This window comes from Perca flavescens, chromosome 1, assembly GCF_004354835.1.
Source record: "Perca flavescens isolate YP-PL-M2 chromosome 1, PFLA_1.0, whole genome shotgun sequence".
Classification (NCBI taxonomy): Eukaryota; Metazoa; Chordata; class Actinopteri; order Perciformes; family Percidae; genus Perca; species Perca flavescens.
Window position 1 is genome coordinate 28,925,658 of NC_041331.1, and position 13,214 is coordinate 28,938,871.

Genomic DNA, 13,214 nt, shown 5'->3' on the forward strand with positions numbered 1-13,214 from the left:
TAAAGGGTAATGTCATTATTGATTACTGTGCTGATTATTTTCTTGATTAATAATTTAAATAATGAAAAGGAAGGGAAGGGAGAAATGAAGGAAAGGTCTGGAAGGAAAGAAGGAAGAAAGGGAGAAATGAAGGGAGGGAAGGGAGGGAGGGAGGAACAGAGGAAGGAAGGGAGGGAGGAAAGAAAGAAATTAGATTATGGTTATCTCCATCTTTGCTAGACTGATTCCGTTCTTAATATACATCCATGCTCAGAACATAGACAACTAGATTCAGAACCAGAGAAGGTAAAGAGAAATATTTTGTTTTCGCTTATTTAACCCGGGTTAAAGTGTCTCTGGCGCCCCTAGCGTCTCGTCGGAGCACATGCAGCTCCACGCCAGACAGTGACACCATAGCAGGATTATCACAGATGTTCTGTTTCAGCTCTCGGAGCTCTCTTAATACATCCATGCCGGAGCAACAGAACAGATTTTTTACAACAATAATTTCCTACAGGGACTGTCCCCACCCCCTCTAGGCTGCTCCGCTTTAGCACGAAACAGCACGTCACGGCTCGACTCGCTGCCAGCTGCCAGCCGGGGCCCTCCTCCAGGGCTGCCTAAGCCGGCTTTTGATTGGATTAGAGTGGGCTAGCCTTTGCCCTCTAACCCCGCTGATGTGGGCTGGCTGCTTCCTGCTCCCTCCGATCTCCCTGACCGACTGACGAAGCCTGCCGAAGCCGCACGGCGAAGCGCCCTGCACGGACACAATCGACCTGGACGAGCCGCTACAGCCCGAGGCAGACATGCGGAGGAAATCGAGGATACTGTTATGTTTTGCGGTGCTGTGGGTGCTGGGGATAGCCTACTACTTCTACTCGGGGACAGCGTTGAGTCGAAAGGTAGGATTTCCGTTCCTCGACTGCTTTTTCTGGCTACACAGTCCGTCTCGGTGTCCGTGTGGATGTTGTCTTCGCGGACAAAGCGATGATGGAGCAGTGTGACTTGGCGCTGTTGGGTCTCTTTCCTTCTTTTCTCGGGCTCAGTTTTTGCGGCTGCCCCGATGCTGGAATGTGATTAAAAAAGGCCCGCTAGTATCAGTGGGCAGGCATTGATTTGTTGGAAATGAGTGTAGACAAGGGCAGCAGGGTAGCGGGGCTGGCCGGGTCGGCGTGCACAGACCTCTCGCTGTGCCGGCGATTGCCTTCCCGTGGAAGCGGTCGGAGCACGTCCACGCCGGGCAGCCTGTCAACCACTTTGAGCGCCGCTTTATGTGAGAGCAGAATAAAGGTGAAAGCACAGATAGTGATTGTTATTAATATTAGGCTGCTGGCCTGGCTCACAGGGCCGGGGGGGGGGGGGGGGGTTAGCCTATAGAGCACGTCAGCACAAGCGACTGCTGCTCCCAGAAATGAGCAGAGATCAGGAAGTGTGCCGCTTAACGCTGGGTTAAATCACTGATACACCATGTCAGGATGTGATTTTAATAGGGCTTTTTTATTTTTTTTTACTACTGTGTAAAATCTGGACATGACTGCTGTCATGTCCAGATTTTCTGTCAGCTGATGGCCAAGCTGTGTGAAAACATTTTAACATTTTTGTTTATACACTGAGATGCCAGATTTGTACACCAAGTTTAAATTAATGCAGTGTATAATGTTGTTATAATGTTCAGTTTTTGTCGAAGCTGTTTGGAGATACAACTTTGTTTTTGATATTGTATCTACCCCATTTAGCCTACAGGTGTGGACTAAATATTAGAAACTAGAGCTGAAACTATTTATTAGTAGCCTAGATTGACAGAAAATGTGATAATCATTTAAGTCATTTTCTCAAGCCAAAAATGCCAAACATTTTATGGTTCCAACCAGGGGCATAGCACCAAATTCCGGACCCTGTACATAGGCATTCTCTATGGGCCCCTCCCCGCATCTATGGCTATTCATTCTAGTATTTTGTGGGCCCTCCTCACATGAGCGCCCTGTATAGCCTATTTACAGAGCTCAGCATAAGTGAATACACCCATGCTAAAGTTGACTAAAAAGAAGAATAAAAAATCATCTTTTGGAAATTGATCTTAATGCCTTAATTAAAAAAATTAGGAAAAATCTTTAATTTTAAAGGCCAGTTATTTCATGGATCCAGGATTCTATGCATCCTGATAAAGTTCCCATGGCCTTTGGAATTAAAATAGACCCACATCATCACATACCCTTCACCATACTAGAGATTGGCATTGGGTACTTTCAGTTAGACTAATAGCTGGTTTCATTTGCATTGAGAGATGATCTTATGGAAAGTAAAAGAAAATTGATGTTGTTAAAGGTTGGATTTTTCCTAATTTTTTAACTAAGGCAGCGTTGCTTCGGTGTGTTCCGAGGCACTTTTTGGACCAACTCGGGGAGACTGATCGGTCCGACCGCCTTTTCTGCCGACGGTTGGCCGTCGGGTTGGTGTGTCAGAGCCTTGTCAGAGCACGATCACTTTATTGTGTCTGTGGGTGTGTGTGTGCGTATATCCTGTTGTGTGTATGCATGCGTGGTTGTGTGCACAGTGCCCTGCCTCTATTACCCCTCTAGATTTGGTTCTTTGTGTGTGAGTGTGAACGCCCTGTGTGTATTCCACCTGTCTCAGGTCTTGTCCTATCTGTCTCTCTGTGTTTGCTTTGCTCCAGTCAACCAGAGCAGCCCTTTTACTTTTCCATTAGGCTGATAGCTGTGCATTCGTGTGTGTATATTTGTGGTTTTTAAGGGGGTCAAAGTGACACTCCACGATAAGCAACTTTCTCTGGAGTCTGATTGCAGGCAGCATTAGTATGGATCCTGGATTATCAGCTGCACCTGGCTGGTGTCTTTACTCCGAGGGAGATGTAATCTGTTTAAACAAAGGTGGAGCTGCACAGGTTAAGTGTTGTTTTCCCTCACATCTTCCTCCCGTTTGAAAGTGTCGAGGCATTTAAAAATTTCTCACTGCTCATGAAACAAATGTTAGCAGTGTGGGTTAGCGAATTTTTTTCTCGAGATTCACACACAGGCTTTACAAAGATGGACAAATCTTCTGAACCAAGGGCCTATGAAACAAAATTACAATCACATTTGCTGGTTGATGCATCCCTTAAATAAATAAATAAATGGGAAATTCAAAATTTTGAATTTGTAGTCTGTTGTGTTGGTAGACTTTAGAGCTGCAACTAATGATTATTGATTCATCTGCAGATGATAATTTTTTTTTTTTCAATTAATTGAAACCATAAAATGTCAAAATGTTTTAGGAGTTTGAATGACTGCCCAAAGATCAAAATACAATGTTTTAAAACAGACAAACAGCAAATCTTTATGTTTGAGAAGCTAGAACTGGAGAATGTTTGAGGAATTTCGTAATAATACGCTTAATAGACTAATTGTTTCATTACTAGTGCCCTTGCCATCAACTCCTAATAAAAAGTTTGTAAGTGGTTTCTTTACCTTTTTCACTTTTTACCTTATTTTGTCAACAACGAGGTGCATTGGAAATGTGAAAGTCTTGTCGAAAGGTTGCCAAATATGAATAAATGCTCCTTCTTGAGCGTTCGTATGGTCATTCATTCATTGGTCAGACCTGATATAATGGCGACTTGCTGATGTCTGGAGACTGTTTAGCGGTGCAAAGAAAATTGGACAAAGGCATGCCCATGAGCAGTGCTTATATTTTTAACTTAAAAATTTCCAAACAACCTATTCATCCAACTTTACACCTCACAAAGCTACATGTCGTTGTGTCATCACTGCTTGCATCCACTGTGGTGAATCCAACAGCTCTGTGGGACTCACACTCTCATGGCAGCTTATTCAAATGCCCGCTTCTGAATAATCTGAAGGACAGTGTCTCTGCCAGAGGAATTAGTTCAACTAGTTCTCCAGCTCAGTCAGACACACCCATAATACTGTGGCTCTTAAGATCAAAGCGCCCACCAAATAGCATTTCTACTATTATCTGTTCAAAAGTACCCTATTTGGGAGTATGTCCCTCTGGTAAGAGTCTGTGTGCCAATTTAAAGACACATTTTGAACACACTATCAGTGCCTGTAAGCTATCACAGCATGCAAAAATTAATGTTGCCAATTCTGACATATTCCTTGCAAACTTTTTTTTTTTTTTGTCTGGCAATAGAAAATACCACTGATCTGTCACCATGTTTCCCCCAGAGGTCACAAGCAAACCTTTGTACAAAATGTTCCTCATATCTTTAATCCTAAATTTAGAGCTGCGTCACTGGGAAAGTTTATTTATTTTTATTAGTGTACACCGTGATATTGAGTGTTCTTGAGCAAATTTCTGAGATTTGAAATACAATGACTTTTAAGGCTGGGGTAGGCAGTTTTTTTTTTTGGCGTTCAAGTGGTCTGAGCGAAAACTAGACTTCTGCACCTCCTCAGTGGCTCCGTTTTCAGGCTTTATAAAATCTAGCTCGTAACGAAAGACTTTGGCCATCTCAAGTCATTTCAGAGAGAGGGCGTTCCTATTTGCTGTTATACAAATGCAGATGTGCGTGCAAGTCCCTTCGGATGGTTAAAGCCTGAAGGCCTTTTTACAGTCGCCGTTCCCGACCTTTAGCGCGACAATGTGACGTCAAAATGACGTAGATCTTATTTTTTCAGGGGCGCACGACAAAGCGGAAACAGGAAGCATGGACGAGTTCTCTCTTGTAAACTTACTGGATTAACATGAGTTCTTTTATGGTGAATGAAAGGCTTGATCCGACAAGGTAGGTCACCGAATCGTTGTGCAGACATTCTGAAGTATTCAAAGTGCTTCTCTTCGTCTGTCATCCTCATTTGTTTCACGAGGATATTGAACTCGCCATATTTATGTCTGGCGTTATTCAAAGGACGAACATTCCACCTTCTTTTTCTTCTTTTCTTTGCAAGTGGGCTCAAAAGCAGCTGTTCTTCCTCATCCATTGACTCCAATATCATCTTAGCCACTGTTTTTTTTTTTTTTTACTTCAATGCTGCTGCCAGTTCTGCTATTGTTTACCTTTTTCTTCTTCTAGTCTGTAGAAATAGCAAAGTCGGTAGCCTTTCCTCAGTTGCAACATCTCTGTTCCGGAGAAGACTGCAACTAGTATCGCGACCACCACGCAAGAGTATAAATAGTTACGGCGCTCCCATGTCACCGCTTTCTATAGTATTGTGATATGTATTCCTGCAGTGTGTAGTTTAGGGACTGAAGGTGAAATTTATCCCATAGACAATAAACGGTGTGTAGAATGACATGAAACTTTGGGAGACACCCAGCAGCTGGATTTAGTACAAAAACGTCTGTATCTGTGCATTATTGTACACAAGAGGATAATGTGGCAAACATGAGCCCGCTGGCTCATCAGGATGCCCCATTTAAGTCCTCCTTGTTGGACAGACCTCAGAGGGCTTTTCCTTTCAGCTCTTAGAGACCGGCATCCCACTGTTGAGTCCACTTTCCTGCTAATCAGCGGCGTAAGGAGGGCTAAATAGCAGATTGTCGAGGGTGGCAGGAAAAACCAACAAACAAAGACTTTATAAGAAAGTTATCAGCTGTTTGAGTAAAGCTGCATAGAGCCAGTATTTTATTTATCAAAGTATTAACCAGTTGATTGTTTTTTCCTCAGATGAGGTGCGTGGCATGTATAACATTCGGTTTACTCTTTGTCACGTCTCTCTTATAGAAATATAGACCAGCACAAATGTAATGTAATAATATTGTTCAATTGCTATAAACTGTATTAACTTAATAGGGGCAGAGGGAAGAATCGCTGAACACAAGAACAAATCACATATACACGAGGTAAAGACAGTCATGCCAGACTGACTCAAGCACACACTGTTCACTGTTGATATGGAGCCGAGCTCTCACCCAAAGGTGGATCACAGCAGTAGAATTGCAAGTATTTCTCAGCGTGTTGTGATTAGCCAGAGGTTTGGATTAGTTTTTTAGTTTGTGGCAGAGGATTTCAGAAGTGAGTTCAGTGCTTTTCTATAAGCAAACTGTGGAGAGGCGCACACATGAATCGGCTTAGCAGGGTTTCGGAGAGCTTTTAACGCTGGCTGGTCCAGAGCTCGCGAGTAAAAGTCGCAGCCTTTGTTATCTGTAGCTCTAGGCATTTAGCTTCTGCCTATCTGTGCATGTCTGAAACTACGACTTTATCGATACATCTGTCTCGCGTCACATGCATGTAGCTTCATCGGCTCTGATTATTTTGCAGTTTTAAAGCAGAAAATATCAGACAAATGGATCAGTAACACCTCACACCAGGTGATGATGACACATTATTAGCATGTGTTTTGTCTTTGGCCTATATTAGTGGGTAGTATGCGGAACAAGGCTGATGCTGGCCTCTGCTCCTCAGCACTGGAGCCCGCACTGTCTAGTGGAGTAAGACACAACATCAGCTATCTTAACAGTCAAATCTTTAATGTATATGAATAATATTTACACACAACTTGCTTTAGTCATAATACTGATTGCATGTGTTAGAACCCCTGCTGTTGTGTAACTGCAGTACAATCATCTAGCTGAAAGAGCTGTGGCTTTAAAACCACTTCAGGCCTCAGCAGTTCAATATGTTTATAATGCCAGTACACAGTGTAATTTCAGCCAGTGTGCAGATCCATTATTACAAACTAACTAAATGCAGTTCCATAGAGCAAACACTGAATCGATAAAAGGCTTAAATTAAGGTGGGGGTTCCCTGGGTACTAAATCGTGCGTGCGTGTTTGTGCGATTTAGAATATTTATTCTATATTTTATTTGCATATTATTCTTAATATTTTATATTATTGTTGCGCTCTTCTCTTGTTACATTTGATTGTATATATTTTTGACACACACATACACATATATATATATATATATATATATATATATATATATATATATATATATATTTTATAACAACATAAGTGAAAGAGAAAATTATATTTCTCAATTGCACAAATCCTTCATTAGAACATTTGAAAAACACACTTAAGAGAATCCAGTTATTTAACTATTGCAACTTTTTAAGTTGCACAATCTCCCCCTCCAACATTTTCCAGAGACAATGAACACAGTTCTGCACAAAATATGACAGTATAAGTTATCAGAACTTAAAATAAATATGCACTTTTAAGTAATTTGTTTGCTTGAAGGGGATCTCTCTCTGGGTGTAATTCAATGTAGAACCGCCACTGAAAGCTGGAGACAGAATGATGAAACAAGGGAAAAGTGGTAGAAAAAGAGTTACTGGATCCGAAGCAGGAGAATGGTGGGTTGTGTCGGATTTGGCAGCTTTTATTTCCACCAGTCAGAAGGAGTTAGCCCTGAAACCCAATGACTGACTGCGGTGAACAGACAGCTGTGCAGATACCAGGAGATATAGAGACATCGCCAAGAGAGAAGACAAATAGTTGAGTTAATAGCACCGTAAAGGTAGGTGTTAAAAAGAGCCGCTCATATCTGTTGATATCAAACTGGCAGTTAGTTTCACTACATCCTGATCTGTGGCATGAGAACTCCAGTTTTTATTTACTGTATTTATTCAGTATTTCTATCTTTTGTATCAATCCCTCTCGGTCATTGGTAATTTCCTTGTGGTTAAACACAACAGCATGCTGCATCTGTGAGTGTGCTCTAAACTGTATTATTTTCTTCTTGTGATGATTTTCTTCCCTGGCAGATGACGAGCATTCATGGATAGGTTGAAAGGGATGAGGATATTCATAGTTAATGGAACCATTGCCGAGGCAAGAGCTTTTGAAAGATATGTTTTTTATTCAAACATCAAGAGAATACAGAACAACCGTCTTTTATTCAATTTGTCCCTGAGAGGCGAACCTTTGTAGCTGCTTTACAATATTGACGTCTTCTGAACTTCACAGCGAAGCCAGTCAAGTCAGCAGTAATCTGTTTTCCTGTTATCAGGCTAAACTATTCAAATGGAGCCTGATTGGGAGCACAGGTGGCCATGCTGTTTTGCCTGTGCCCTCTTTGTGGCAAGGACATTCAAATCACTAAATAAATGACAGCAAAAGTGCAACAACCATCCCTATAATTATTTAGTTGGTGTGCTTCCCGTCACTGCTACTGGGCTGTGTAATGCTTTAATGGAAATGTTGCTCACAGTTGTTTGTGTAAATGGAGTTATGAAAATTATGTGCATGGTTTTTGAGAATAACTCAATTTCTCTTCTCATGTAGCTACACTTGAAAACCAGCTGGAATGTCTTTAACAGGATTCATAATTTGAATATTAATTTGATATTCAACAACATGAAGGACAAAGTGCTCGGCTTACATTATACCAAAAGACTGAGTGTGTCAGGGAAATTTGTCTTTTGAAACTCAAAAGAAAGGTTTAGCTCTACCTTTGCGACCTATGATTGATAATTCAAGATTAAAGATAGTTGTTTGTGCTATGATTGGAAGTTGAAATTACTTTATCAAAAAGCAAACCGTCTGTATCTGCTTATGTATCTGCTCTCTAGAGAATATTTTAGTTCAACCTGTTTTTTGAAGGATACAAAATCTCTGTCTGAATGTCCCGTCTCCCCCGCTCTCAGCTGTTTGTTTCTGCCAACATTCAAAACAAATAAAAAACCGCAAAGCAGATTGACGTACATGCAAACAGGCACCCTGGCCACCCACTTCATCCTCATCCTGAAACATTCACAGTAAATGTGTGTTTTCCTGTCACATTTGGGTCACAGACTGACATTGTGCATCGGCCTCAACTTCAAATGAGATGCAAATCTTTGTTCACCCATTTCCTTCTCTAAACAGAATATTTTAGCAGCATCACAATAATCAAGATATCCTACTTCAGTATGTCATGACACTGTAGTCTGGCTATCACCAGACCAAGCTCAATCTTTTAAGATTGAACATTAGTCTGGGGGGTCTGTTCTGTATGTTCTACTGCACAAGAGGCGTGATCAACGGGCATAGTTCAAATGACTCCACGCAGTTGGATAGTCCTTCAACCAATCAGACCAACGATCCGGGTGACTTACTTTGCAGAGCGAAAAAAAAAGAGCCGGTGGTTTTCTAAGCAACTGGCAGTGGCGTTGCATTTTATTTATTAACATGTCACGTCATACTCTATGCTTGAGGCTAAGATTGTGTTTAACTAGTGTATTGTGTTTAAATTGCGAAGTGCCTGCACTGTCGGCAAACTTCGTGTTCCCCACAGTTCTGGGGTAGCGCATGCAACATTCTCAGTTCATGGTGTTCGTCTCCTTACAGTACCTCAACCAGCTTAATTCTCGCAGCCAGTCTTCCGGAAAATGGTGGGTTCGGGCCTTTTTCGCCACACAAACCTCTGACTCTGAATCATCATCCGACAGTGACACCGTAGACTCTGGCACTAGCACGCTATCCGCAAGTCGGAAGAACGAGTCAATAGTTCGCTTGCTCATTGTTCAGACGCACAGGGCAGTTTGTGATATCTGTCTCCTTCCCACAGACGTTTACGCACGCTCGATTATTTCTAGGACCCTCCCCCTCCACACATTAGCCACTTACAGTGTCCATTTTATACTGAATTTTATATCCGGTCGCACACTCTCAAATTTTGCTCGCAAAATGCGACCATTTGGTCGCAGTCTGGAACCCTGAAAAAGGAAGAAAAGTCCAAATAATGTCTGGCCATCTGCCAAAGTGGTGGTTAGCTTTTTTTTTTTTTAACACTAGTCTGGTGGGAGGTGTTAATTTCTCACACTGCATTACATCATGGCCATTCAATAAAGAACCGGCATTTGTTTTCAGCTTTACTCAGTAAAAATGTCATCCTATAAGATGCTACCAAATACCCTCATGGTGCTGTTAAAACAGCTATTAAGGATAATACATTGGGGGAGAAGATGCAGATATAACAAATTTCTCCTCCGACAGTCGCCTCAAGTGGGAAAAGAAGGCTGTGGAAAATAGATGCAACAAAAAGGTGAATTCCAACACTTAATATCTAAAAGATGATAATTGTAATGTGTAGAATAAAGGTTGACAGAATGATTATTGGTTAAACTGACTGACTAGAGCTGCCACTCGTGACTTCTCCACCCTTGTTACCCGAAACACTGTCAGACACACTGCTACACACTGACACCCATAAAAAGGTCCAAATTCCACAGTAAAGTTTTTAATGTTATGTCGATACTAGTAAAGAAAAGCTTGCAAAGTGTCTTTTTACAATATGTTCAAATGGGTTTGTCAGGAAACACAACTGCTGACTCGGCTCTACTGGCTTCTTCCAGTTTAAAATGAGTAAGAATAGTATGAATGAGTGACTGACAAAAGGGTTGGAAACTAAAGTGACCCGTTTATGTGCAGACTCCTGTATTTCCATTTTGTTAGAGCCCTGTAGGTTCGTATATACAGAGTCATGACACTATCGATGTAAGTGGGTGAAATGAATAATTAGTGTGTGTGTGAGTGTGTGTGTGTGAGTGTGTATGTGTGTGTGTGGTTTACCACGTGTTTTTTCATTTTGCTGGCTTTTCCTGTAGGCTCCCCTCTCAGGGACACGTCGGCAGATTTAGGACTTATGTGTTTGTGTCTCAGACTCTCCTGTGTTTATATAGCAACTTATTACACAATTTGGTGAGACAGAAATGTTTTTTTCCCCCCTTCAAGTGAAGTTGCTGTGTCCAACCTGGATGCCTCAAAAAAAGGTCCTGAGACAGCACGGCTTTTCTGGTGCTAAAACAGACTGCTACAGTATGGCATATTCCTCTGGTGACAGAAACCTAAGATGGTGGTTCTGTAAAAATAGACACATGCATTTAAACATTTAACATGATGGCTCTGTTTTAACATAAACTCAGTCCAAGGTTCCTATCAGCAGAGGTTTATGTGTAACGCCAGACTAGTTCTGCTGCCTCAGGACTTTACAGCCTATGCCAGTTGTAAGTTGAGTTCATTACGATTATTTATGGTAGGGAATTCTTTGTTACTCCAAATAAGCTGCTGTACCCATCAGTTCAAGTCAGGAATACCAGCGCTGCCAGCAAACTGATTTTAGGCTGAAATAAACAGACATGGTTTTTGAAACATTTCAAGTGGTGAATCTGCCACATTTATCATTGTCAACTGCGTATGTGAGTGTGGGAATCGTAAGTTTGACAGGTGTAGCAACAGTAACTAAGGGGATGAAACCTAATAAACTTTTGTGTGTGTGGGAGGCGATGCTTGTTCCCCTGACTCGGGCCATATTTCAGTGTGCGGTGATGTTAAACTCTTCAGTTTTTCTCCTGCAGGCCATATGGTAATACACTCACTTCCCTCTGTCTCTCCCACCTTCTCTTTTCCTTCTATATTTTCTTTTCTTGGTTATTTCCAAAATTCCTCTGTATTGCAGAAATATACTTTTCTCTGTTCTTGCGCGTGCTTGCTTTCTCATACTATTTGTTTGTGCTTTTCTTATTTCGTTTTTTCTGTTTTAAGTAGGCCAGAAATTCAGTCTGTCACCCTGGGAGCCAATTATGAAAACACAAACTTGTCCCACCAGAAGGCCTGTGAGTGTGACCCACTTTAGGCCCTAACTCACAGCTTTAGAAACCACCTACATAAAGGGAGTAACAGAATATCCTGAGCTCTTGGCCTTTTTCTGTGTCTCTGTGCATTTCTGCCTTAAAAGGTAGGTTTGATTTATCTGTGCTTTCAGCTTGGTGGGGGTGGAGCAGATGTGATTGTGTCAGACCCCATCAAGACGGGCTAAGAATAGCTAAAACCATCTAACACCTTAGCATGGGTTGGTTTGAAATGGGTTGTTTCAAGCCCTGTCTGCTGCATGTTATAATACTCTGGAGTCTAACGTCGTGTTAGAGACAAGGCCAAGTCTGCTGCCTACATACAGTTTACAGACGCAGGTTGGATGGGCCACTGTTTGTTAGACTTGTAGACTCAGTATTTGTATTACCCTCTTTATTTGATGGACTGTTTCATTATAACTAATAATAAGTACAGTCTGCTGTCTGTCAGCTGCTCTCTACTGTCACTCTTCCTTCTGCTGCAGTCCATTAACAACATGGTAGCCGTAGAGCGTGTGATGCTCTCGCAGGTCAGAGTTCACTCTCCCACACTGCCTGCGAATGATTGACCCAACGGCCTATAACTACAGCCGCACAAGGATCTGCAGCTGTAAACAGCAATCAGAGGTGGCTGTGTGCATGGCTCATGTGAGCTGACTGATTAAAATGTATGCATAACACTAAAGCTAAATGAAATTACACTTTCAAAACTGTAAGGGCAGGATTGAGATAGATTGTGGTACCAGATAATTTGTATTCTGAATGGACTGCTGTGTCTGCTGATTCTGTTGTTTCTGATTACTGAGCTATCCCTCTATTACTCACGGTTTCTAAAAACAGCAGCAAACTACAAATCTCATCAAACTTAGTTACTGCTCTGCAGTAGGAAACTGGTACTGAAAGGAAACGTCTTAATACTCACTGCGACTTGGTCCATTCACTGAATACTTCAATTTGTAGCTGAGCTTCAAGACAGGAGCAAACTGTGGCTCCTTCCTGTATGGTCATAGCACCGTAACTTGTCACAGTCAGTCGAGTATCGATTTTTCTTACAAATGAGCACATGTCAACGAGGGAAATAAACCACGAACATTCGTCCCAAAGGACACATTTTAGGAGTTAGCTCAAACTCTGCTGGACTGATCTATAGAAGTCAAGTGCAACGCATTTATTTTAGAGACATCTGACTAAACTAACCTGACTAAACAAAGAGGCACAATTGTCACAAATAGCATATCACAGTTAGGCCTGAATTATACTTAACTCATTGCAAGAAGTACATTTCGTCATCTTCCCATGTCTGTAAAGCTGCCTACACATGATCTACTGGTAAAACCCACTTTTTTTCTTTCATAACTTGGCAAATGAACGTTCTCCGGTTATGAAGCTGGGATTAGCTTTTGTGTGTGATTGGACCGACCTTTTTTTAGCGTGCCAGTTGTCATGTGGTTCTTCGGTGTGCTGTAATGTTCACACTCCTGGACACGATGCAGCATCCGCTGCATAATAATTTCATTTGAAACATTAAGCATGCTTACTTGCTGTCTGCATGTCACAGATGTAATGTAGTGATAAGGACTCTCATAACAGCCTTCCGAAATAGACCATGGCCAAATGTTTGAGTACTGAATCCAACTGTGAACGACACACCCTAAAACAGTGTACACCCCTAAACTGTCAGACCAGCGCATAAAATTGGCTTGATTAAGGTCTGTA

At 41.7% G+C, this 13,214-nt stretch overlaps 1 protein-coding gene across 1 annotated transcript in view; it reads left to right on the top strand.

The window, feature by feature from the left end:
- Positions 1–545: 545 nt before the first annotated feature.
- Positions 546–13,214, top strand: part of galnt2 (UDP-N-acetyl-alpha-D-galactosamine:polypeptide N-acetylgalactosaminyltransferase 2) — a 58,614-nt gene continuing 45,945 nt past the window's right edge. The window contains exon 1 of the mRNA XM_028575093.1: positions 546–881. Within this exon, the coding sequence (XP_028430894.1) occupies positions 786–881 (96 nt within the window). The 5' untranslated portion in view covers positions 546–785. The remainder of the gene's footprint in view (positions 882–13,214) is intronic.